Source organism: Sus scrofa, chromosome X (genome assembly GCF_054392235.1).
Source record: "Sus scrofa isolate SSC_HxYL_T2T_F1_AM1 chromosome X, Sscrofa_HxYL_maternal_Yorkshire_Landrace_v2.0, whole genome shotgun sequence".
Classification (NCBI taxonomy): domain Eukaryota; kingdom Metazoa; phylum Chordata; class Mammalia; order Artiodactyla; family Suidae; genus Sus; species Sus scrofa.
Window position 1 is genome coordinate 131,442,214 of NC_139401.1, and position 26,401 is coordinate 131,468,614.

Below are 26,401 nucleotides of genomic sequence, written 5' to 3' on the forward strand. Positions count from 1 at the left end.
GGCAGTTCTGTGCTGGGAAAAGCCGGCTAGCGATGGATGCGTTCATTCTAATCAGCTGGCACCTCTTCTCCTGTCTCCCTCCTTGCAGAAGGTGCCAGAATCAGGCAGGAGGCCTCCTTGTCCCCTCCTCACTCAGACAACCCCAGCCTTCCCGACCAAGCGTCGTGACAGAGTTCCTCTGTCTTATAAATATCGCTTAACTAACAATCATGTCAGCTACTGGAGCCATTCCGTCTGGATAATTATTGCCATAAATTCATTCAACATTAGAGATTACTTCCATCAAAGACCAGTTTTGGAGACTATTAGCAGCCCAGAGCAGAGAGGCAATCTGGCTCACTGCTGCTAACAATTGATTTCACAGATTACGGTTTAACATCAGTGATATGGCATCAATCTGCCACAGATACGATGTCGGAAATAAGTTATCAGCCCACATTTGTTTGGATCCTTGTTTTGGGATGAAAGGTAGGACAAGGCCAATTACCGCTAGATCCGCTCACCGTAATAAGGAGATTTGGCCCTGGGCTGCCCCTCTCCCTGAGAATCCGCAGTTCTTTGTGACATGCATCTGTGTTCCCTGGTATATAATTTGATCTGAAACATCCCTTCACATACTCAGAGTTCTGAGGACAAGAAGCGCTGCGGCCGGTGGAGCAAGCCAGCCCTCTTTCCCCGGGGGTGGCGAGGGGGCAGGCATGCGTGGGGCCAGGCTTCTTTCCCAATAGTCACGCACCATCTTTCCAGGCTCTCATCTATTCAGGCCGGGCCACCTGAGGGCCAAAGAAAAAGCAGGGCAGAGAAGGGGGGCTGTGGGGCATTGCCACACCCTCAGACCCCACTGCCAGCCTCCTTAAATGACCCAGTGATCTGTCACTGCCCGCCGCCCCTTCATGGAAGAGAGATGACCAAGTATTAAGTAAATGTTGCATTTGTTCTCATAAAAATGGTTTTACCTCATGGTCCTTACAATCCTTCTGCTTTTGGTTAGGAAAGGAGTGTTTACCTAGTAGCATTTCTCATTCAAGAAGAGGCTGAACTGGGTTCTTCTGCTCATCCAGCAAATCCATGTCTACAGGAAAATGTCAGGACACCAGTGAGGGAGGATGAAGCAAGTGCAGGCCTCTCCCGGGGCTCCTGGGAGCCCTGTCTGCTCCTTTGTGCTTTGTGGTCCCTTCAGACTAAATCCTTGGAAGTTTCTATGGGACGACATTCACTTTTCTCAATGAATATTCTAAACCTAACAAAGGACTCCACACTAGCCTGCACTGCTGGAGCTCCCCAGCATCCATCAGAAGGGCCCCGATGAGCTCCTTCCCCCTTTCTTGGAGCTTGAACCCTCGGAAGGGCCTCTGAAGCATTAAGTGGGGGACTTTCTCGCCTGCTGTCCCCTTTTGGCCTGTACAAAATTGTTCTTATAGTAAGAAGCCATAATGATGACAGAGTGGTCGCTACAAAATGCTCCCTGGCTCTCTTTCACCCAGGAAGTCTTTAAAGGCCCCGGGGTTCCGGGTCACTATCATACAGACGGAGAGGGGGCCAGATGCCTGCGGCCACTGCACAGAAAGTACTGTACTATGACTGCTTTTAGGGAACAGCTCTTCCCCTTACAGCACCCCCTCCCGCCTCAGGCAGCTCAGGTAGTGCAGGCGGGAGTGGTCACAGCTAATGACCCAGTCACTCCTACAGCGGCCACAGCAACGCCTGACTCCTCTCTCTGTTAATCCCCCAAAGCCTGATTCCTTTGTCATGATTACACTTGGTGCGGGCTGGTGCTTGCGGAGCTTCCTTGTGGACGTTCATCCTAAGTCCATGTTTGCACTGTTATTTTAAGCAGGCGTCACCATTGTCTTGAAACGGCTTTTCATGCCAAATCCATTTTAAAAATCCATTGGCAAAGATTTTGTCATTAATTTTAACCAATTAAGGTAATGGCAGAAACAGTGGAATTTCCTGAAAATGTGGCCACAGGACAGAAATTGACACAGGACCACATTTATGAAAACAGAAGACGGAGATGACAAATATTATTACAATTGGCAAATTTGGGCAACACAGCAGAAGTGGAACGAGGGGACTGCATTGACTTCTACCGTTTCAGGAAATCAAAGCCCTTGAGTGCTTGTTCATCTTTGATTTGTTGCTTTGAGATATTGTAAATCTATATTTCTAGACACTGACTGAAATTGACCAAGAGGAAAACATAAATTCGTGTTGACTTAATTTGCTATTGAAAATTGTAGTCAATAATCATGAAAAGTAAATGGCTGCACAGTGCAATATTAGTTGTCTAAGAAAAGATTAAAATTCAAGTAATCTTCATTGATTAGCCAAAGACAGTAACTAAAATAAAAATCCATGGCCCAATTACCATGTTAAGCAGCCAGCATAAGGTTTTCGTTGTTCTTTTTTATTGGAAGTCTCAGTCTATTTGATGATGCCCATTTAAGGGGCAGATAAATCAGTCTGAAAGCACAGGAGCACTTCTAGGGCTGCAGATGTCTTGCGACGAAAGGGCAAAATATTTTGCAAACGGGATTTTGTAAAGCTGAGTACATCAGTACTTCCATATAACAACCTAGGGTCAGGGGCTCATTAAGTCTTGGCGCTGGAGTAGAACATTTCAAACATATGACTTGTAATGTGTCCCAAAAGTATTCAGTGCACTATTTATTTCTGCGTAATATTTAAACACAGTATTTCTTAAGAAAATATCCTTCCACTCATTGTTTCTGGCATCGTTTATTGTGTGACCAGTGCAGTTAAGTCCTAGGGCAAAATAACTAGGAACCATCCAAAAAATGATGGGATTAGAGTCTGCATTGGATTTTCCATAAAAATCTAATTAACAGTAATCTTGAAAGGTTTCAGATATCACACTGGGGCAACCCTCCCTTAGACATTTACATCTATCACGGAGTCCGGTTTCAGAGACCTGTGTTTATTCTTAGACACTTATGTTTGCATTCTCTACTTCTATCCACGGGGAGGGCTACTTCTCTAGAGCTGTCTATGCCTACATGCGTTTTTATGTACACTCTTCACCATGGGTCAAGGACCATCAACCAACATATTACTTTAGCTGAAAAATACCAGCACCATGGGGGAAAAAAAAATCAGGATAAAGAGAGACAAAATTTTATGACACCCTATATGTCTTGTTTGCACAGAAATAATGCATCCAGGAGAGCAAATAGAAGGAAAGAAGAAAAGCTCTTTCCTCCTCCACTTTCCCCCCTGCCAGAGGACCCTCCACGCCGCAGGAACGTCAGTGGCAATACCGGTCCCTTCAGTCAAGACAAAAGCATCCCTCCGATTGGACAAATCACCTCGACCAAGCCTAAGAGGAGTGAAGGCAAATTCTGTGCCACTTTCAAGGGGATATCTGTGAATGTAAGCATCTTAGAAGAAAGAGTCTAATTGTCGGGTAGAAACAAGTTGAGCCGGCTTGCCTAGTTGGACCTGACCTCCTGGGGATGTTGCGGAGGGGCTTGGGGGGGGAGAGGCAGAGAGGAAATTTAAAAGTGTGTGTGTTTGTGTGTGTGTGTATGTTCGCGCATGCCCACACACACACATGGGCTTGAGCAAATACACAAACCCTCCATGATTGCCAATCTTGATTATTTTAACTTCGGATGAATTTTCATTCCAGTCTTACTTCTCCAAACAAATTATCATGTAGAGGCTCAGGGCTTTGGACATCTTTTGGTCCAATCCCTTCAGATCTTGGGGTTGGGGGACATTTCCATAACACTGTCACTTTTCACATCCAGACACAACGTCTTTTTTCTCTGCCCCAGGAATAGGGACATGAACCATGGAAGCCATAAGCAGTAGTGTTGCTGGTGAAGAGTAATGACATCTGTGTCTGCCTTTTTGTGTAAATGCATGAACATGCAGATATAGCCTCCATATGCATCTAATCTCTGTGTGATATAAAAAGCACATGAGTGCAAATCAATGAGTGTTCCAATGTCTAGTGCCAACTTGGTGGGCCTAAACCAAAAGCACCTATTTATTTACTTATTTATTTTAGCACCTGCTTAGAGGCCTTGGAGCTTTAAGGACCACCATTTATAGTCCTCCATCATTGGTGATGACTGGATGACATACATATCTAGATAAATTTTGTTGGCGACATAAAGAAATTGCTCCAATATAAAGAAGTTGTCACTTTCCATACGAAATCTGTAGGTGTGTGTGCCCACATGATATTTGCATTCCCATTTAAAGATGCTGACTTAACAATGTCAGGAATTGAACCATGTAGTCCAAACAGTAATTACACTATCAATCCTATTTTTCATAATTAATTAATGTTATAAACTCTGATGCTTTCTTCTGCTCAAGCTTTTGGAGGGCATACGCCATATGTAGACAATTCTCTTTGTATGGCGCCTGGTATGTTGTCGCAAATAATTAGATGCTTAATATGGATGTTATTATGACAATGATAGTAAGGGGATCTGCAAAGCCGTTTCTACAGGAACTAAAAACTACTGGAGAAACCTGGTAAATATGGTTACGTTTGCACCTAGCGGGGGGGGGGGGATCCTTAAGGAAAGAAATCACTGTGGTCCCCACGATAGGACTGAGTACCCATTGCCTCTTCTTTGGCCATTACTTTTTTTTCTATTAATGACTTGAAATCTGGGAGACTTTATGGAATTTCAGAGACTTGCTTGACGCATAGTGCTAACACTGCAACAAATTCATTCTGTGACCTTGGGCAGATTATGAAACCTCTCTGAGTCCATGAAATGAGTAGATTTGACCAGATGATCTATAAAGCTTCCTTCAGCTCCAAGAGTGTTTTCAGTTTGGGATTCGCAGTGTCTTCTCTGTTGCATTTATGCATGGGGTCCTGTCCTGTTTGGTGACTCAATGGATGGGGGAATGGAAACAGAGGATATGTTTATATGACTTACGTGATCATGGCCGAACGTAGCCACTTCAAGTCAGGTATGCCAGGATTGACATCAGTGGCATGTGTGTGGTAGATGTGGTGTTTCAAGGTTCTTGTCACATGTCTTTGCCATAGAGACAAGTGGCACTCTCTTGGGCTGATTCCACTGGTTGGTCTGAGCCATCTGGCTTTGGCAGTAGAAACCCGGAGCTGGCTTAGGAGTTCAGAAGGCTCTGAGGTTTTATGTGTTTGGATTGAACAAGATCCATGCTGAACTTTATTTTCCCCATATCCATCATAACACTTTTTAGATGTGTAGTCTCTCGGCACATTTATCTCGATGAGCTCTTGATGGTGAACATTTTTGATATTCAGAAGGTCCAGGATGAAATGGAAAAGAAGATTTTCATGGACATAAGAAATGTTCCCATTCGACTTTTATCTGTAAAGTGACCCTTTTGATTAAGGCTGGCCAGCCTGCATTCAGCAAATCCCTGAGCATACTGGGCCATGGGGCAGTGGAACAGGGTGGGGTGCGTGGTGTCATAAATCAGAGAAGGCTCCGGTGCCCAAAGGGCTCTCTGAGCAATGAGACGTGTTTAATGAGCTAGGGTATGAAATAGCTGGGGATCGCTGTCTTAGAGGAGGGCTTGAGACAGACCCTTCAGACCTCTGTAGGGACCCAAAAGGTTTCAAGCACTTCTGGCCATGGACGGAAGGCAGTTTGCCTAAGGACAAGGCATTGGTTGAGTTGGATTGAGTTGAGAGTATTGACAGAGGAGTAGAGTTTAGAAATGAAGGGAAGTGCCTGAGCAGAATGGGGTCTGTATACACAGTGGAATATTTCCAGTCTTAAAAAGGAAAGAAATTCTGCCCTGTGCTACAACCTAGGTCAGCCTTGAGGACATTGTGGTTGGTGAAGCAAGCCGGTCATAGACCAAGAGTGTATGGTTCTACTTACTCGGGGCACCTAGAGTAGTCAGACTGGCAAAGCCAGAAACTGGGATGGTGATTGCCAGGGGCTGGGGGGGGGGGGGGAAGCAGGACAGAGAGTTATGGTTTAATGGGCACAGAGTTTCAGCTTTGCAGGATCAAAGGTCCTGGAGATAAGTTGCACGACACTGCAGATGTGCTTGGATATTTAAAAATGGCTGAGATGGTAAATTGCATGTAATGTGTATTTTGCCTCAGTTTAAAAAGCAGAAACACAGGGGTTCCCACCATGGTGCAGTGGGTCAAGAATCCGACTGCAGTAGCTCACATAGCTGCAGAGGTATGAGTTCAATCCCTGGCCCGGCACAGTGGGGCATTGCCACAGCTGCTGCTCAGATTCAATCCCCGGCCCAGGAACTTCCATATGTCTCGTGTGTGGCTGTGAAAAAGGTTTTTTTTTTTTGTTTGTTTTTTTTTTTTTTTTTTTGCTTAAAAATACATTATCTCAAGATTTTTTTTTAAAGTGATAAAGAGGAGGCTTTTCAACCCTAAGACTTTGAAAGGAACTGAAGCAAGCGAGGCAAATGGGATGAGTTCAGTTTGGTGGCAGGTGCTGGGGTTTGCAGTGTGATTCAGGGAGCTGAGGCTGGCAGGCAGCAGATGAAGGGTGACTGGAAAAGCTAGCTCAGAGGTTGGGCGTCTGGCCAGGAAGCTGTTTGACCATCTCTGTCTAAAGCCATGAGGGCCTGGACTTTGAGGCTGCAGAGGAAGAAGGACAGAACTGAGAGATTTTGGGGAGCCAGAGCGAAGAGGACTTTGTAGCTGGTTGCATAAGGGTAACGAGGGGGGGGGAATTTGAGATGAACTAGAGAGTGTTTTTCGAAAAAAAGCTTATGAAAGACAAAAAAAAAAAAAAAAGTAGTTCCTATTGTGGCTCAGTGGTTAACGAACCCAACTAGTATCCATAGGATGCAGGTTCGATCCCTGGCCTTGATCAGTGGGTTGAGGATCTGGCATTGCCATGAGCCGTGGTGTAGGTCGCAGATGCGGCTTGGATGCTGCGTGGCTGTGGCTGTGGTATAGGCCAGCTTCTATAGCTCCAATTCGACCCCTAGTCTGGGAACCTCCATATGCCACAGGTGTGGCCCTAAAAAGACAAAAGACAAAAAGTTTCTGGAGCATCATCATGTTTAAATGAAATAATTTACAGAACTTCGATATGTAAAGCTGATTAAAGCAGAACAGCTCAGACAGGCAGGGGGGACACTGGTTCCAATGCTCCCAGCCCAGGGATGGCCACAGTGTTCTCACCCACATGAACAAATCCGGCCTCAGTGACGGGGGAGACTGTCCTGCCCTTCACCGAAAGAGAGGACTGGGTTCCATATCAGTTTGGTTTCCGAGCCATTTGAGGTGCTAATCGGCCATGTTGGTGGAACTCTCCAGGGTGGTCACTGCAGGTCCTGAGCGTTGGACAGAGGATGAGACGGAGGTTTGCTTTGGGGAGTTATCTGCGGATTGTCAAATCAGGGCCAGTGCCTGCAAGATCGGCAAATTCTGTCAAGGTCAAGAGAGAAGAGAGCTGAGGAATGAACTCCGGGGATACCAACCTTAGGGCCATGCCAACGCAGAAAAGCAGAAGGCAGAAGAGGCAGCGGGGCAAGCATGGCCAGAGGTAGAAGAGTTAGGATAGTCCAGAAGTTGCCGGGTGGGGAGGGCACAGTTAGGCGTGCGAACACAGCAGGTGGCCTCGTGACACTATGGTCACAGCCTTACACATCTTCCCAGATACTTTCATCTGGATCCCATTCTTTCTGTGGCAGTGACAGTTCAGAGAAAGGCTCAGAAGTCTTGACTCCTTTGATTTTTTTTTAACCTGGTCAAAATGAGCTGTCACTATCCCAAGACTTTGAAATGAAGGGGTCCCCTGTGTGGCATCACCTAAGCGGAAATCGGTCAAGACCTCGCGGGAACAGAAGAGCAGCCTCAAAGTCTGTGAGTCTGTTGCTGTTCTGCAAATAAGGTCATTTGTATCCTTTTGAGACTCACAGACTTTGAAGACAAATTTATGGTGACCAAAGGGGACAGGTGGTTGGGGGAAGGGATGGACTGGGGGTGTGAGATGGGCATGTGCACACTGAGGTCTATGGAATGGTTGGCCAGCAGGGACCTGCTGTCGAGCACAGGGAACTCCACCCAGTCTTCTGGGATCATCTACGTGGGGAAAGAATCTGAAAGAGGATGGCTGTGTGGACATGGGTCACTGAATCGCTTTGTCGTACAGCAAAAATGATCACAGCTTTGTAAATCAACTCGACGTTAATCAAACTTTAAAACATGGGGAAAAAAAAAAAAAAGAAAGGCAGTCTCAGCCTGGGTCCCGGGGTACTGACGATTGCAGTATGATGCCTGGTTTGCTGGCATTTTGCTGCCCCGGATCTGGCATTTTGCAGAGTGACAAGTACTCTTTTTATCCTAGAAAAAGTTTCTGGGCTGTTTCCCTTAAAATATACACACCAGACTAATAATCTGTGTGTGTGTGTGTGTGTGTGTGTGTGTGTGTGTGTGTGTGTGTGTGTGTGTGTCTGTCTGTCTGTCTTCTCCCTCCATCTCTTTCCTTCCCTGCCTTTCCCATTCCTCCCCTCCCCCCGCCTCCGGATTTAGACCTTTCCAAGGGTGGCCTTACTGGGGTGATGGGGCAGTGTAGTCAGAGCACCTGACTAGCTCGGAGTCTGGTGTCATCATAGAGCAAAAGCTGGCAGGTCACAGAGTTCATAACCTGTATCCCGAGGTCACCTGCTCATCCTCCCGCTGTGTGCATTGTTTTCCTTCCTCTTAAGCCACTTATGAAAAGATGTTCTCCAAATCCGGACCTCATGGAAGCTCTTTGTCCTCCTATTTTCCAGGAGGGAGACACTCCCAAAAAGGCAGCCTCTGCCACCGTCACTGTCACCAACACTGCTCTTGCCACGGCCACCGTCACTGCTACTGCCATTGTCACGGCCACTGTCACGGCCACCGCCACGGCCACCGCTACGGCCACGACCACGACCACGACCACCACCATTTCCACCATCACGTCCACCATCACGACCGGCCTCATGGATAGCAGCCACCTGGAGATGACATCCTGGGCAGCCCTGCCCCTTCTGTCCAGCAGCACTACCAACGTCCGGCGACCCAAACTCACTTTCGATGACTCGTATGTTGTCCCCAGAGTCTCCAGACGTGCTTTGGGAGTGGCAAGAGAGGGGGGAGGCGGTATGGCTTTTCTAGCACCACGCAGGTGTCGCCTGAAGTGAGACCTCAGCGGCAGCTCCCGTGCCTTCAAAGCACATTCCTCCCCCTCAGACTCACCTCTGCCCTCGCCGAGAAACATCACGGGCCCGTTTGAACCGCTCCGTTCGGTTACCATTTCCAAAGGCGGGCGCGGAATCCCGTATCCTCAGATAGAACTGTGTGCCAACAGAGACACTGACAGCCAGGTTCTGTTGGATCCGTTTGGGCTTGGAGGATGTGCTTATTTATCCTAAGGGGCCATCGTGCACTTCGGGTTTCATTTACTGGGTGTTTTAAGCATTGTAGAGGAATGTGGGGGGAAAGCCTACATAGATCCCCGACTTTTGACCGTTCAGTCTTTTAATGAAAAGATGAAACACCGCTTTTCCTAAGTGAGCTCGTTTTGTTTGTTCAGGGTTCACAACGCTGATTATTACATGCAAGAGGCTAAGAAGCTGAAGCACAAAGCTGACGCACTGGTAGGTTTCCTCATGACCGTTGGAACTGCCCTGGAGGACGCGGGAGCTCCCACTGGCTCCACTAAACCCCACTTGGGGTTAAGTGGCCTCAGAAATGGGCTCTGGGAAACTCAGGTCTGTAGAAAAAGACTCAGCTTTCTGCTGCATCTGATGACGTTTCCAGAGGGAGGCCCACAGCCAGTGCAGGACCCTGCACAGAGAAAGGCAGTTCTAGTCTCTGGATTCCCCAGGACGCTTGGCCCCCACCGCCTCCACGGGCTCTGGCTCCCCAGACCAGTGAGAAGCTCAGCACGTGGGTACTCGTTTGATTGCCCCACCTAAGAGGAGGCCTCAATCATTTGTTGCAGTCACTTGGGGAGCTTTAAAATAGCCCTGAAGCCCAGGCCAGAGAAACGCAATCAGAATTTCTGAGACTGGGGGAGTTCCCGTCGTGGCTCAGTGGTTAACGAATCCGACTAGGAACCATGAGGTCATGGGTTCGATCCCTGGCCTCACTCAGTGGGTTAAGGATCCAGCGTTGCCGTGAGCTGTGGTGTAGGTCACAGATGCGGCTCGGATCCCGCGTTGCTGTGGCTGCGGTGTAGGCCGGCAGCCACAGCTCCAATTCGAACCCTAGCCTGGGAACCTCCATAGGCCACGGGTGCCGCTCTAAAAAGCAAAAAAACAGAATTTCTGAGACTGGAACCTAGGTATGGGTGTCAAAGCTCCCTGGTGATTCCCAAGTGCAGCCGAGGCTGAGAGCTGCTGCCTTAGAAAAGGCCCTAAAATGCAGGCTCCTCACCTTTGACGAAAGCCCAGCCCAGTTAGAGCTGTCAGTCCAACTCCACCAGGTTAGAAAAATCACATCTTCCATCATCGCAGTGTGTCCAGCCAGGACTTGGCTGCCCCTTCAGGGCTGTAACGGGGGATGACAACGGTCTCTGCACCATGACTTGTGTGTGGCCACCAGCAACTGCCCATGGCCCCTGCACCCATCGCTTCCCAACTTTCTGTCAGTTTCCCATGGTCATCCAAGCTGCTCAGCTCTTACCTGCAGCTGACTTTTCAGGGGTGTGACTTGTCTCTTGGAGGATACTGTCCCCTGATCCTGCAGACAAAAATGACAGGGCAGGCTGGATCAGGGAGCTTTAGATAATCAGTCTATCTTTAGCATTAAAATTTCAATGGGGTGTGTGAAAAAAATCCAAAACTCCCTTAGTGGGGTGGGGGAGATGCTAAGGAAAAGAAGACGACTGAGAAATACTCATTTAGAGGAAGATGGCTTGCTAGGCTCACATCTCTGCCAGGGCTAGGAGCTCCACCACAGTTCAAGTCTCTCAGTGGGGAAACTGAGGCCCAGAGAGAGAGAGAGAGAGGAGACTTGGCCGCTGATTGGCACTGTGGCCCCTGCAGTTTTCTCTCTGGACCTGACTTTCTCCTTTTGGAAAAAGAGAGATCTGGTCTTGGTGGTTGTTAAGGATCCTTCCAGCTCTGTGTTTGTGAAGGAAAAGTCACTTTCAAAAATCAGGATGTAGGAGTTCCCGCTGTGGCACAGGGAGTTAAGGATCCAGCGTGGCTGCAGCAGCTGTGGCTGGGACTGGATCTCTGGTCTGGGAACTTCCATATGCCATGGGTGCGGGCAAAAATGGAAGAAAATCAGGAGGCAAAGCTTGGTTTCCACATGAGAGCGCCCATCGGGAACGGATGACCTGAGGGGGGTTCCTTCTGAGGCAAGGGAAGGAGACGGTTTGCATGGACACATAGGTTTTCATGACATCATTTTGAGTTTGGTCGAAACCGTATTTTTCCAAAACAGCTTACAGAAAGGAAAGCACAGAATTCCTGCAGTCCATAAAAGCTGAAGAACATTTATTGTAAAGAGAGGCCTTTACAACAAGAGATTCTGCAGGCCCTGTAACTCATCATTTTATAGTTGTACTTAATGCTTTGCTAGAAACAGCCACTCTGCCATTTTGAGAACGGAAACCTTCGCAGCTGCATAGAAAATATTTTGATAAAAGGTATACAGGAAAATTAAAATAGCTAAATCTGCATTAGATGGCGTCTTTCACATAAAATTCCATATTGGTGGAATTCTTACATCCAGCTATCAAAAATTGAAAATGTTAAATACTGTTATAAAAGACTCACTATAAAAGTGTCATATATAATATTCATTACACATAAAAAAGAAATCAGTATGTCTAAGTCACTTTCATCGTGACCATTATCAGGGCTAAAACCTTCTGCAATAAAATTTTACTAAACTAAAATATTTAGCAGCGCTATATTTTGGGACTTTTTGACACGCTATTTCAGACCATCATTTACAGTGAAAGCGATGGGGTTATTGTCAACACTCGCCCCGCAGCTTCCCATTTTTCATGACAATAGCATACCCATTTGTGACTCTCTTCCTGGGGCTGGGGCTGAGGTGCTCACGACAGCTCCAAGCAAAGCCTGGTCCTGTTCATTGTCCAGGAGGCTTAAAAAAGCAGGGTTTCACTGCAGGCTCTGTCTAGAGGGCACTGCCCTGACCAGTCTGGTACATGGGGTCAGCGGAAACCAGTCTAGGCAGTGATTTGAATTCCGCTGCACCGAACCAGTAAGAACAACAGGAAAGCCACAAAGACATGATACCTTGGGTGCCGTTTTCTCTTCTCCACCAGCATCTCCGGCCTCTGCCCACTAGATGGCCCCTGGCCCGGGGGGTGACCACCAAAAAGCGTCTCCAGATGTTGCCAGGGGTACCCTGGCGGAGGGGTGTGCAATTGCCCCGGGTTGAGAACCACTCCTTCGGAGGAAGGCGAGCAGAGGAACTCCCACGTTGACCAGTCTTCTTCCTGTTTCAGTTCGAGAAATTTGGCAAAGCCGTGAATTACGCCGACGCGGCCCTGTCCTTCACAGAGTGTGGCAACGCGATGGAGCGCGACCCGCTGGAAGCCAAGTCTCCGTATACCATGTACTCCGAGACCGTGGAGCTCCTGAGGTCAGTGTCCTGCTGCAGCCTTCCTCCTCAGCTCTTCCCCGGCCGAAACCGAAGCTGCTATTTATTAAAAAAAAAAAAAAAATCACTTCCACATAGTCATGATTTGTGCAAGGCATCTTCTGAGAGGTCATCATAATTAGCTCTTGCCCTTTAATTAATGCCATGGACAACTTCTCATTGAGGGACCCATGAGCCCCTTCAGAGGTTAAAAATGTGAGTCTTGGAGTTCCCGTCATGGTTCAGTGGTTAACGAACCCGACTAGCATCCATGAGGACGCGAGTTCGATCCCTGGCCTTGCTCGGTGGGTTAAAGATCTGGTGTTGCTGTGAGCTGTGGTGCAGGTCACAGGCGCAGCTTGGATCTGGCATTGCTGTGGCTGTGGTGTAGGCCAGCGGCTACAGCTCTGATTCAACCCCTAGCCTGGGAACCTCCATATGCCGTGGGAACAACCCTTTAAAAAAAAAAAAAGTGAGTCTTATATAATTTGCAATATGCATAGTGGGAAGAAGTAAAGGAGCATCATTTTTCTGGCCTATGGACACTTGTCTTTTCAAAGTGCAGTTTTTATAACTCAAAAAAAGCAGTGCCATGGGAATGTCTGTTCTGAGCCATGTTTTCTAAGAATTTCTGCTTAGGTTATCAAAAAGGGAGGGGCACTGTTCCCTTTGGAAGCCGCAGGTGTGGCATAGACTTTCCACGCATCTGGAATTTGAGGGACAGTCAAGGTGGTAGCGGGGGTGTGGGAGGGGAGGGAAGGGCAGGGGAGAGTTGAGAGGGTGAGAATAGGGAAGGGTATATTAACTGCACAGCTTCTTGGTTTGATTGGCATTTTAAATGGAATTTTCTGGCCTGTGGGTCTCGGTGCAGTAGAATTCGTGGGTAATCAAAAAATTCCTGTAAGAAGGGGAAAGAGAAGAAACGATGTCCATTTTAGAGTTTTCCAGTAATTTGCAGATAGTTGTAAAATAATCTAATCCACCTCTGAATAGCAGATAAGCACCCTCTTTCGCTGGATGGACTACATAATTGCTTTTGATTGAGTGAGTAGTTCTTGCCCCATTAGGCCCTTATATCCCAGCCACCTCTGGCTCAGTAATGGCAGGCTTGCTTTTTATTGTGTTCTCGAATCTGCAATACACTGTTACAATTCTGAGGACACTTGTACCTAAACCTTCAGATAAACATTGGACAAATTTAGCATGCATATTTTCCTAGGAAAGCCTTCAAAAAGATCAAAAGAGGGGGAACCATTATAAAGAAGAAGGAAAAAAAAAAAAGCTATGCTTACACAGAATCAGAAGATTAGTTAAAGGCATGAAAGTAGAGAAATAATGAGGAAAGCTCCAGCCTTGCCCAGCCAGGCCACCATCTTTGGTTTCTCACTGCTCTGAGAAGCGTGTAAAGTATCTCTCAGACTTACTTTATGTGCTGTGAAAGCCACCACTGGCATTTGTAGCTCTTGAGGGGAAATTGATTTCTCAGGGTCTGTATGAGGCTGCTGGCAATTCTCAAAGACGCCCAAGATGAAAATCCTGGCAAAAATTATAAGGACTCAAAACTGATGAACAAACAAAACCCAAAGTTAGTAAAAGCAAAGGAATCATAAAGATCAGAGCAGAAATAAATGAAATAGAGACGGAGAAAAACAGTAGGAAAGATCAACAAAACTAAAGTCTGGTTCTTTGAAAAGATAGATAAACAAAATGGATCAACTTTTAGCTAGACTCATCAAGAAAAATAGGGAGAGGGCGCAAATCAATACAATTTGAAAAGAAAAAGAAGCTACAGAATCGAGGGGAAATATTCGTGAACAAACACGGGGAAAAGCCATGCCTTCTCTTCATCCCCAAATGCAGATTAAAACAAGGCATTTTTAAAACTGACAAGAAAATGTAAGACTGTTAATACCTAGTGTTAGCATGCACACAAAATAGTGATGTACGGGGCCCCTTCCGCCCTGGTAATGGGGACGGAAGTTGGTCACTGTAAAACTGAGGGCACTTGGGTGCTGTATAGAAAAAGCTATACAAGTAGAGCTTTCCTATCTTTTGAGCCAGTAATTCGACTTCCAGAAATCTGAACTTCCTCTCCTGAAGAAAATAACTGTAGGAGTAATAACTATAAGAGTAGAACAAGTTATCTGTACAGTGGTCAGTTTGACCAATATTATAGCACCCAGTTAGAAGCAAACCAAAGAATCAATAATAGAAGGCTAATTCATTATATCGTAGTACACTCAACAGGATCACGTGCAGCCATTGAAATTCAGCAATGAGGGAGGTTATGGAGCTGCATGAAAATGTTTATCCTATGATGCTAAAAACAAGTCACAGAATGTTATACACACTGCGTTTCTGACCGTGAGAAACATGTTGCTGTACGTGGAGCGACCTGCAAGTGAAATAAGAGCATAGCTGTAATTTGGGGTGAAATTATGGGTGTTTGCCCTCTCTTTTTGCTTCTTTTTTTCTTTTAGGAAAACACATGCTCTCAAAATATAAAAGCAGAACATCAGACTGCATTTTGGGTGAAAATGCAGGGTGACTCCCTGAGTAATATTTGTTTCCACTGGAAAACCACTTCTTTTCCCCTTCTTATTTCCAATATTATTTTTCTTTTTGTCTAAACAGTTTTATTTTTCCCATTATGTATTAGTTTACTCCCCGTAGGAGTATATTTCAGTGCAACCCAGTGAAAGTCAATGGAGAATTTATAGATATTCACTTTAAAGGCAGTATTTTTTATAGTGAATATTTGTATTATCATCTGGTAATTTTAGATCATATACAAAGGAATATTTATGCAAATTTTCATTTTCTACAAGTGGTAAAAAATCTAAGTCTTAGATTTTTGAATATGTTATTTTATATAGCTGACTTACAAAGTTGTGTTAATTTACAGCAAAGTAACTCAGTTCTGCATATACACATACCCATCTCTTTTCAGATTCTTTTCCCATGTAGGTTATTGCACAGTCACGGCAGTATTTTTAAACTTTATTTTGAGGTAATTGTAGATTCCCCACCCTTGTTTCCCCCTCCACGGTACTGTCTAGTGAAGCTACAGTCCAGGATCACAGCCAGGACACGGATGCTGGTACAGTCCATCCATCTTATTCAGATTTTATCAGATTTTTTTTTCCCCCAGATTCCAACAGTTTGACGGGTACTCCTTTGTGTGTCCTGTTTATATGTATAACTATATTTTCTATATTTAGTATAGGTGTGTGTGTAATATTTTCTTTTGCAGAAAAATTTGGGGAATCAAATGGGCTAAAGTCACTAAGTCTTCTGGCCCATTTAAGCAATTGGAGCTCCACGATCGAGTCACTTCTGCAGTGGTTGCAATTAGAGGGTGACTGTAATAGGAACATAGTTTTTTGTTGTTGTAGATTTTAGGAACATAGTCTTTAGTAGTGTAATTTTATGTTGAAGATAATTTGTATTACTCTCTCCCCAGCAGTGTGTTGGTTACATAGAGAGCACCCCGTTTTTTTCATTCATGCGATTAGCGTTGCTCTGGGCCGTGGGATCTGCAATAGAAATGCACTTGTGATTTATGACAATAACAGGAGCTCCCCCCACCCCCATCAGGTGCACAGGTCCTTTGGTTGGAAAAGGTTCCTTGGACAGAACTGGAGCGGTGACCGGGAGAGTAGGGAGATAGGGTGCTGTCTTCTGGGGAGGGTGCTGAGAGTGGGGAGTCCATGGTGCGGGCACAGCATCCCCATGGGCGCGGGCTGGCCGTCACCTTCATCTAAACCACAGATAGTCCAGGTTGCCTGCACGTCTTCACCTTCCTTCTGCAACAACGAGCTCTGTTGCTTCTTCCACCACAAGTTACCTGTGCAATTGCATGAAAGCTCAGACAGCGATTTTATGCAATGAATTGGTTTTCAGGTGTCTAAATGCCCAGAATGGCATATACTCAGCTCGAAGAAAATAAAATGGGAACTACTCAACCTTTGATGGCCCTGGTGTGGAACAGTGACAATTAAAGAGAATGGAAAGAAAATATACAGGCACCATAAATTAGGGGTGCCAGAGCTTCACGTGCTGTGAAATTGACCTTCCATTAAAAAAACAAAACCACTTCCTAGAGAATATTCTACACCAGAGCCATTAGAAAAGGCCTTTGGAACTGTGATCGAGCCACCCCCACCCCCACCCCGGCTCATATCAGACCTAGTTATGCTATTATTTACCGAATCTGCCAAAACTCACCTGAGACTGACACTGTGCCCACCTCTTGTGGAAAGCCAATAACACCATTTGGCTGGAGCGTTCTTCGACACAGTGTTTTTCCAGCATGTGTACACACGCCAAACCCACGGCAATTCCATAGCACCGTCTTAAAACGTGGGCTCCGCGTGTAGCTGGCTTCTCCAGAGCCAGTTGCCGTGTCACACCAGAAGTGTACAACTCCCGTGGTCATCGTCCTATATGTGTTTCCAGGAAAGCATGCTTTTGCCCACACGCCCTTCTCAGTCCTCTGGCCCAGAGCAAGTGGGGGGCTCACGTTCAGGTGCGGAGACTACCCATGCCTTGGGGACTTTCCGAAGGGCCGGATTCCACTTGACCTTGTCCTTTCTCTCCAAAGGTATGCCATGAGGCTGAAGAACTTTGCAAGCCCCCTGGCTTCGGATGGGGACAAAAAGCTGGCCGTACTATGGTAAGTCTCTGAAAACTCACCTGAAGCTGCTTACCCCAGATCGTTATTCTTGTTTTCCATTAAAACGATTAAAGGCTAACGAATGGATCTCTTCTGTTGCCGACTGAACACTCCGTGTCATTTATACCCTTTGCAAGATGCAATGTTGTAATGCTCACGCCTTCTCTGAATTTTTTTTTCTCTTTTCACTGATGATTCTCAATAATCATAGGAGAGTAGCTGCCTGGTGAGAACCGTTTCTGAGTTCACGGATTTCATTCACTGTTGGGTTTAACACGGTCTTTCCTCCACAACCACAGCTACCGGTGCTTATCCCTCCTCTACCTGCGCATGTTCAAACTGAAGAAGGACCACGCCATGAAGTACTCCAGATCGCTGATGGAATATTTTAAGGTAATCCTTATTTTGTATAATCTATATGTCCTGGGCGATGAAACCACTAATGAGACATGGAAGGCATGCTATTCAATGTCAAGGTTGTTGCTGCCAAAGACTTAACCTTGCTCATCCCCGCCAGCCCCGCCCCCGCCCCCCACCTGTCCTGCCGGGCTCAGCCGAGAGCTTCCGTTTGATTCGATTCCAGGGAGAGAAGGTACCATTGTGCCATCCCCGGATTATTCTCTGGACTGAACAAACGGCCTGTGTCACACCAGCACTGTCAGGGGGTGATGCCTTCCACCCCACCCTACCCAGGGGACCCGCCAGGTGACACGGCTTGCGGCTGTGGCTGCGGCCAGTCTTGTGGTAAAGGAGATGCCAGCCCTGAAACTCCTCAGCAGTGAGAGAAGTCACTGCAGCCACCCTGGGCCCTGGTGGCACGTCCACACCCCTGGGAGCCCACTGGCCATGGGGAGCCTTGGAGTTCAGTGGTTGCACCTTAAGACAGATGATGGCTCTGGCTGTCACAACAAATATACAAACAATAAATCCATCATCTCGGGAGATGAAGTCATTTTCAAGCAAAAAAAAAAAAGATATTTCAACTGCAAAATGCAATGCCAAAATGTGGGAATGAGCTCAGATAACAAGTACAAGCAGCAGCCTGGTGCTAGCCCTGGCTATTGTTCAAGGCATCACTGGCTTGAGGGTCTGTGGCGCTTCTGTTGCTTCTGCCCCCAGATCCCCCAGCGCTGGTCATGATTTAGAATTGAGAAGGCTCAGGGCCCCTATTGAGCAAATCGTGAAAGAAAAGGACAGTTTTATTTATTTATTATCATCATCATCATTGCCAAGTGCATGAGACCACCTGGCTAAATTGCACCAAGGCAGTTGTTCGCAGTGAATCCTTTCCTGACCGTATATCAAACTTCCAAACCCAGGGAGAGGCGGTGCACAGCTCTGTGTGGACACTGACTCAGCTGGGAAAAGGAGCGAGTTCCCAGTACTCCTTGGTGTGGCCAGAATAAAGCTGGTGCTCGTGTAGGTGAACGGGGTCAAATGCAATACCCACTCATGGCTGTGTGTCTGCGGTCTCAACCTGGGCTCTGGAAAGGGGTCTTGACTCTGGAGGTCTGGGGCCGGTCCTAAGACTTGGCATTTCTTAACGAGTTCCCAGGCGGTGCTGATGCCGCTGGTCCTGCGGTCACACTTTGAGACCCCCCAGCCCTAGCATCCGTCGTCTGGGGCCTGGCCTGTGTAGCTTCCAGGGCATTGCAAAATGCCAGACAGATGTTAGGTCACTCACTCACTCCTCTGGGAGTGTGTTGGACTTTGAGATTCAAAACCGGAGGTGCCAGCCCCGTGAGGTCATTATGATGAGCTGATTGCTGTCCTCCTGCGGCCGCGCTGAGAGTCCGCTTTTCCTATGCTCCACAAGCGGGTATGGCCGCGAAAATGGGAGCAGGCCCGCTCTTGAAACCAGCCCACCAGAGGGGGGGAAATAACGCGGCTTGGTCCTGGCAAGTTCCTGGGATTTCAGAAATGACAGCCCACCTTGCCCCGTGGGGGAAAAGTTTGCAAGTGGAGCGAAAGGTGAAAGGCTTGTCTGTACCCTGAAGAGAGCTTGTTTTGCAGAATAAATTTCCGATGAGGATAATTAAACCACTTCTTGGAGAGCTGAGTCTGATTTCACTGGGCCTTTCAGGATATAAGATCTTTCATCAAGTGACTTTCATGGTCCTGATTGGAGCCCACTAATTATCCTAACCAGCTATTTGCATCGAGTGTGCTTCGTGGTGTGCTGACGTGTGCAGACGTCCCAGCTCTGCTAACGCAACAGGAGGCGTCCCCAAATGCTGCAATCAATATTAATGTCCTCGAAATCACACTTCCATCTGGTTCTGAATTAATAAAACACAAAATAGATGTCCTCATTTCCCTCTCTCTTTCTCTCTTTTAGCAAAATGCTTCAAAAGTCGCTCAGATACCATCTCCCTGGGTAGGCAATGGAAAGTAAGTACCTTCTGAAAATTGCTTTTTCACGAAAATCAGTGATGGAATAGACCCCAGATATTTCACACTGACGACCCGGGAGCAGGGGTCAGTTCTGAAGCTGCAGTGATTCGCGTCAGGTTTCCGCTGGTGACAAGACAGAAAAGTTGAGCAGGATGCGATTCCGAATTTCTTTAACTATCTGATCTTTCAGCCAAATGACGGCCATAAAAAATATCTGCTAATGAGATGGCAAGCGCCGTGCCATTTCGGGGAGGCGGGGTAAAGTTACCTCCACCGCTGAGATGTTTCAATGCGTTGCTCGGTAATGAAAGACCAATGAAATATTCATTGATATATGGTAAGTGCTGTTTAATAAAACCAAAGGCATAATAGTGCTGAAAATGTGAAGGCACTTAGTCAGCCAATTATCTGAGCCTTCCTGATGATTTTTATATTACTACTAAAATGCCCTGACCTGAAATATAAAAGCCTCTCCTATAATGCTGGTCTGAGGCTCAGAGAACTCGCTGACTCTGAGGCCGTCCTTCGGGCCGTACTGCTTGGGGCAGCTCAGACCTCCAGCCGTAGGGCGGGAGCCGGAAAATCCACTGATCCACCCCCCCCCCAAGGCTGCCCTTAGTTCACAGGGTAAACCGGGAGAGCCCTTCTTCTCTCTGGGTTTGTTCCTCTAGCCCTACAGTGAAAGGGCCGGACCCACTGCTCCTCTGCAGAGCTGTTTCTTTTAAGAGGGCGATTCGGGATCCTGGTTCTGCCCCAGCCCTCACCCAGCTATGTGCCCTCGCTTACCTGCTCAAGCATCGTCTCTCCTCTGATTCCAGTACCTCCCTCACCACCCCAAGCCCGCTTCCCACCAGCAGTGGGAAGGGAAGGGAGCTGGATGACTGTGCAAAGACCTGCTTTCCCCCCTTTCATCATTTCAGAATTCTCCTGTCTCTGATCAAAACACTTGCTTCGACAGTGAAATAGTCCCCTTTGCCACTTTATAAATATCTCCAAAGCACACTCCTAAAGCAGTGGGACTGTGAACTCTAAGATCATAAAAACAGTCAGAGTGAGTGAGGGAACAGATCCATTAAAAACTCCACGTTAACTCTATTACTGTATTGAAAAGAAGTACCGCTTACATTGTGGAATTAGGTCTTACTCTTAGATTGACGAACAAAAGCCAAAGAACGCGTCTCTCTGAAAGTTCAGAAAATAAAAATAACCATTGAAAGGCCCAGCAAAAGCTATTTTCTCTGAGCACAGAGTGAAGCAAAGGCAAGTTCAGGTAAGCAGCCACTAAAGGATCATTGGGGGGGGGGATTTTTTTTTTAATTCTGCAACGAAAGATCTCAAATGCATTCGAAGCTTGTGAAGTCACATTAAAAGCCTCCTGAAATGATTTTTAAAGCAGCTTCTGTCTGAAGCAAGCACACTCCCTTTGGTAGGCCAGAGAGCTTTTGAATGAGAGCTCAAAAGGGTCGCGGGGGGGGTGGGGGCGTGAGTGGGTCACAGCCCATTCATTCAGCATGCTCGCTTTGGGAGCATTTCCGTATGAGAAGCTGGGGACACAGCTGAATTCCATGGGATCCTTCAACTCCAGAAGCACACAGTCCAGTGGAGGGAGGTGACAGCTGTGAACAAAGTTCTGGGGACGCCCAAGAAGCAGCCCCCCCCCCCGACCCCGACCATGAGGGCTGCAGGAAGACAGTGCAAAGAAGCAACTGGAAGAAGAAGAAAAATCCACTTGATAGAGGGCAGGGGTCAGCAGACCTTTTCTGCAAAGGGCCGGATAGTATATGTTCAGGGCTTTGCCAGGCAAGAGGCAAAAGCGAGGCTATTATGGAAAGAGAATACAAGAGAAAACAAGTTTCCCCAAAAATCTGACTGATGAAATCTGGGATGTCAGAGCAGTGAAGTATGAGGTTTATAATACAAATCTGTTAAGGAGAAGAATGGAATTTTGAAAAAAAAAATAACCTTTTGCTTAATTGGGGTTCTAAGGTTCCATTCTCTCTCATCAAGGTGATTGCAAATGCTTATCCTTTCAAACCATGGGTAGCTCCCAGGCCATGTAGAAACAGGCGGTGCAACAGTTTCTGCAACTCTTAAAACCAGTCATGGAAACCACGTCATAGAGAGTTTAAAAGGGCTGGGCAGCCATCTCAGATGTCACCTGGAGAGAATAAAAAGAGAGAAGTCTAGAAAGGGCATGGAAGTAGGAAAGGCCTTTAGAAGGGGTGTTGCAGTAGACAGGTGGTGGTGGGTGCCACATTGAAAGCATTAGGGGCATTCCCATTGTGGCTCAGCAGTAGCAAATCAAAACTAGTACGCATGAGGATGCAGGTTCGATCCCTGGCCTTACTCTGGAGGTTAAGTATCTGGTATTGCCATGAGCTGTGGGGTAGGTCACAGATGCGGCTCGGATCCAGCAATGCTGTGGCTGTGGTGTAGGCTGGCAGCTGCAGTTCCAGTTTGACCCCTAGCCTGCAAACTTCCATATACCGCACACTCGGCCCTAATATGCAAAAAAATTTTAAAAAAACAGAACTGATTTAAATTAAAAAAAAAAATAAGAGAGGAAGGCAGGATGGTGGAAGAGTAGGGGGACACGCTCACCCTCTCCCATAAACACACACACAAAAAACCACATCTACAGGTTAAACGACTCACACAGAACAGCAATTAATCACTGGCAGAAGAACCTGAACTCCAATAATGGCAAGAATCTCGTGACATAACTGGGTAACACCAGAGAAAAGAGGAGAGTGAGAGAAGGGGAATCGGGGCTGGGCAGGCACTCCCGAAAGGGAACTGTGGAGGAGAAAGTGGTCCCACACCCTGGAAAGTCACCTACTCGACGGAAAGACCAACCGAACCGGAGGGATCTCCAGATGCAAAGAGCGACCCAGTAAGTCTGAGTTCCGAAGAGCAGAGTGAGAACCAAACAGATCATCCGAACTACTGGCACAGTCACCAAAAACTGAGATGCTTGGATGGGGGCTGGGCACCGAGACCTCGGCTCTGGAGGCTAGTCCCCGGGAACGGGCTGGGGTGGGCGGCTCGGAGACTGCTTGGGGGACTAGGAAGCGGTCTGTTGGGTTGGCGGGGCAGAGACTGCCTGGGAGTCTAGAAAGCAGAGCGTCTTGGGTGGAGGGAGCAATATGCTAAGGGCTGGGGAGTGGAAAGCCACATCAGAGGGAACCTGGGAGAAGAGCTAGATCTGCAGGAGAGACAAGGCGCCCGTGTTGGGGAGGGGAGAGGAGGAGGGGTAGGCCCCCATAGAACACTCCCCACACCACAGCGAGCTCACGTGCCCGCCAGCTATCAGAAAGCTGGGCTTCCCAGTGCATCCACCCTCCCCTACCCCGCACACGCACATGTGCCGGACCTGAGACTGCCTGCCATCCCGGAGGGCTGGCCTCACCGTTTGCGGGAAACCAACCACCACAGGGGCTTTCCCTGCCCTGGCCTGCCTGCCCTCTGGAGGGGCTACACCCCCGCAGAGCAGTACCCAGCACCGCCAGCCCCCTGGAAAAGGCCCACAGCCCAGAAAAGCTAGTACAAGCTCGGCCCAGCTGTGCAAAATCTCCTTCCACTGCAGGGTGACCCTGCCAATTCCAGCTGCCCTGGGGAAGAGCACCATGGGTTCTCAGCAGCCCAGCTAGCTGCTCCAGCCCCTGGGGGGGTGCTGCACTCCCATGGAATAGCTGCCCAGCACTGCCAGCCCCCTGCAAGAGCACCCGCAGTCTAGAAAAGCTAGAACAAGCTTGCCCCAGCCATGCAAAATCTGCCTCCATTCCGAGGCAGTCCTGCCAATTCCAGCTGCCCTGGGGAAGAGCCCCTTGGGTTCTCAGTGGCCCAGCTAGCTGCTCCCACCCTCGGGGTTGGGGGGGTGCTGCACGCCCGTGGAACAGCTGCCCAGCACCACCAGCCACTTGGAAGAGCCCCACAGCCCAAAAACACCAGAGCAAGCTCTACCCGGCCGCATGAAATCGGCTTCCATGTTGGTGCGGACCTCCCAGTCCTGTCTGCCCTCAGGAAGTCCTCCTTTGCTTCAGAGAGACCCTGTCAGCCCCACCCACCCTCAGGAAAAGACAAGCTGCCTCAAAGAAGACTGACCAACAACTCCAGCCCTTGGGAAACATTCCATAGCAGTGCCAAGGCAAACCCTGCCCGGCCACAGGGAGTACAACTCCACCAAGAAAAAGAAAACAACAAGCAAGATGAAGAAGCTGAAAAAACACCCCCAGTTAAACCAACAGGAAAACTCACCTAAAGCAGTCAACAATGAAACAGACCTCTGCCGTCTGACAGACTTGAAGTTCAAAAGGGAAATAGTGAAAATACTGAAGGAATGAAGAGAAAATATGAAGAGTAATGCAGACACCCTCAGAAAGGAACTAGAAAATATAAGAAGGAGCCAAGAAAAATTAGAACATTCATTGGCAGAGATACAGACCGAACTAAGGGCAGCAAAAACCAGAATGAATAATGCAGAAGAACGAATTAGTGATGTGGAAGATAGAATAATGGAAATCACCCAATCAGGACAGCAGACAGAAAACCAAATGAAAAAACATGAAAGCAATACAAGAGACCTATGGGATTATATAAAGTGGGCCAATCTGCACATACTAGGAATTCCAGAAGGAGTAGAAAAAGATAAGGGAATGGAAAATATATTTGAAGAAATTATCGCTGGAAACTTCCCAAATCTAAAGGATACTGAGTTCAAGATACAGGAAGCACAGGGGGCCCCAAAGAAGTAGAACCCAAATAGACCCACACCAAGATACATTATAATAAAAATGGCAAAAGTTAGTGATAAAGAGAGGATCCTAAAGGCAGCAAGAGAAAAGCAGGATGTTACCTACAAGGGAACCCCCAATAAGACTATCAGCTGATTTCTCTACAGAAACACTACAGGCCAGGAGGGAATGGCAAGAGATATTTAAAGTGCTAAAAGGAAAAAATATGCAACCTAGAATACTCTATCCAGCAAGAATATCATTTAAAATAGAAGGGGAAATAAAAATTTTTTCCAACAAAAGCTAAAAGAATACAGCAATACAAAACCCAGGCTAAAAGAAATATCAAAAGGGCTTCTCTAAACCAAAAGGAAAGGAAGGAAAAGAAAGGGAGGAAAAAGAAAAAAAAAAAGAGGAAGAACTAAGATTGAGGAAACCGCAATCAGAGAGCAGTCACTCAAATAAGCCAGCATACAGATTTAATCATAAACATGTTTCAAACAAAATAAAATTAAAAAGAAAAAAAAGAGTCATCAAAATCATAAAATGTGGGCAAGGGAAGTAAGGAAATAAAAAGACCCTTTTTTTGTTTGTTTGTTTCTCTTCTTATTTTAGTATAGTAATGAAGTGTTTGAACCTACAGGACCATCAGGCTAAAACACACAATTATAGGAAGGGATTAGCATACTTAAAAAACAGGGAACCCACAAACCAAAACCAAACACTGCATTTGCAAAAAATGAAAAAAATAAACCACTCAAGCAGAAAATAATCAAAGACCATCCAACCAAAAAAAGAAAGGAAGAATGGAGAACCATCGAATCAACTGGAACACGAGGTTTAAAATGGCAATAAATAATCATCTATCAATTATCACCTTAAATGTCAATGGACTGAATGCTCTGATCAAAAGACACAGAGTGGCTGAGTGGATAAAAAAGCAAAAACCTTCAATCTGCTTCCTACAAGAAACTCACCTTAGGACAAAGGACACATATAGATTGAAAGTGAAGGGGTGGGAAAAAATATTTCATGCCAATAGACATGACAGGGAAGCAGAGTTGCAATAGTCATATCAGACAAAATAGACTTTAAAACAAAAGACATAAAGAAAGACAAAGAAGGACACTATTTAATGATTAAGGGATCCATCCGAGAAGAGGATATTACCATCATCAACATATATGCTGCAAATACAGGAGCACCCAGATACACAAAACAAATATTAACAGACATAAAGGGACAGATCCTCTACACAGAAAACCAATAAAGCAACAGAGATCCTAAAGGAAACAACAGAAAAGTTAGACTTACTTGACATCTTCAGGACACGACATCCAAAAAAATCATAATACACATTCTTCTCAAGTGCACATGGAACATTCTCAAGAATTGACCACATATTGGGACACAAAGCTAACCTCAACAAATTTAGGAGCATAGAAATTATTTCAAGTATCTTCTCTGACCACAATGGCATGAAACTAGAAATCAACCACAGGAAAATAAATGAGAAAAAACCTACTACATGGAGACTAAACAACATGCTACTAAAAAACCAATGAGTCAATGAGGAAATCAAGAAGGAAATTAAAAAATACCTTGAGACAAATGATAATGAAGACACAACCTCTCAAAATCTATGGGACGCCGCAAAAGCAGTGCTTAGAGGGAAATTCATAGCGATACAGCCTTCCTCAAAAAAGAAGAAAGATCTCAAATTGACAACTTAACCCTCCACCTAAACAAATTAAAAAAAGAACAAAAAAGACATAAAGTCAGCAGAAGGAAGGAAATTATAAAGATCAAAGAGGAAACCAATAAAATAGAGATTCAAAAAACAATAGAGAAGATTAATAAAACCAAGAGCTGGTTCTTTGAAAAGATAAACAAAATTGACAAACCCCTGGCTAGTTTCACTAAGAAGAGGAGAGAAAGAACCTAAATAAACGAAATTAGAAATGAAAAAGGAGAAACCACAATGGATACTGCAGAAATACAAAAAACCATAAGAGAATACTATGAACAACCATATGC

General features: G+C 46.4%; 1 protein-coding gene and 1 long non-coding RNA gene across 20 annotated transcripts in view; one reads left to right on the plus strand and one right to left on the minus strand.

Moving 5' to 3' along the window:
* Positions 1-26,401, plus strand: part of AFF2 (ALF transcription elongation factor 2) — a 535,022-nt gene that overhangs the window by 493,377 nt on the left and 15,244 nt on the right. For all 12 annotated transcript variants that reach the window (XM_085006501.1, XM_085006500.1, XM_085006502.1 and 9 more), the window contains 7 exons: positions 3,171-3,393; positions 8,746-9,041; positions 9,534-9,597; positions 12,429-12,565; positions 17,166-17,237; positions 17,537-17,630; positions 19,576-19,628. In XM_085006501.1, the coding sequence (XP_084862627.1) occupies positions 3,171-3,393; positions 8,746-9,041; positions 9,534-9,597; positions 12,429-12,565; positions 17,166-17,237; positions 17,537-17,630; positions 19,576-19,628 (939 nt within the window). The remainder of the gene's footprint in view (positions 1-3,170; positions 3,394-8,745; positions 9,042-9,533; positions 9,598-12,428; positions 12,566-17,165; positions 17,238-17,536; positions 17,631-19,575; positions 19,629-26,401) is intronic.
* The window catches only part of LOC110257797 (uncharacterized), a 288,461-nt gene that overhangs the window by 8,858 nt on the left and 253,202 nt on the right, over positions 1-26,401 (minus strand). Inside the window, exons 5-13 of one of the 8 annotated variants that reach the window (XR_014834616.1) lie at positions 19,637-19,754; positions 16,790-19,516; positions 16,317-16,409; positions 15,499-16,098; positions 14,926-14,957; positions 13,987-14,098; positions 12,217-12,622; positions 10,628-10,684; positions 9,197-9,787 (exon numbers count right to left, since the gene is read on the minus strand). This is a non-coding gene — a long non-coding RNA (uncharacterized LOC110257797). Of the gene's footprint in view, positions 1-9,196; positions 9,788-10,627; positions 10,723-12,216; positions 12,623-13,986; positions 14,125-14,913; positions 14,958-15,498; positions 16,099-16,316; positions 16,410-16,789; positions 19,517-19,636; positions 19,755-21,593; positions 21,790-26,401 lie in introns of those variants that run through there. The other 7 variants (XR_014834613.1, XR_014834614.1, XR_014834615.1 and 4 more) reach the window with 7 other exon arrangements.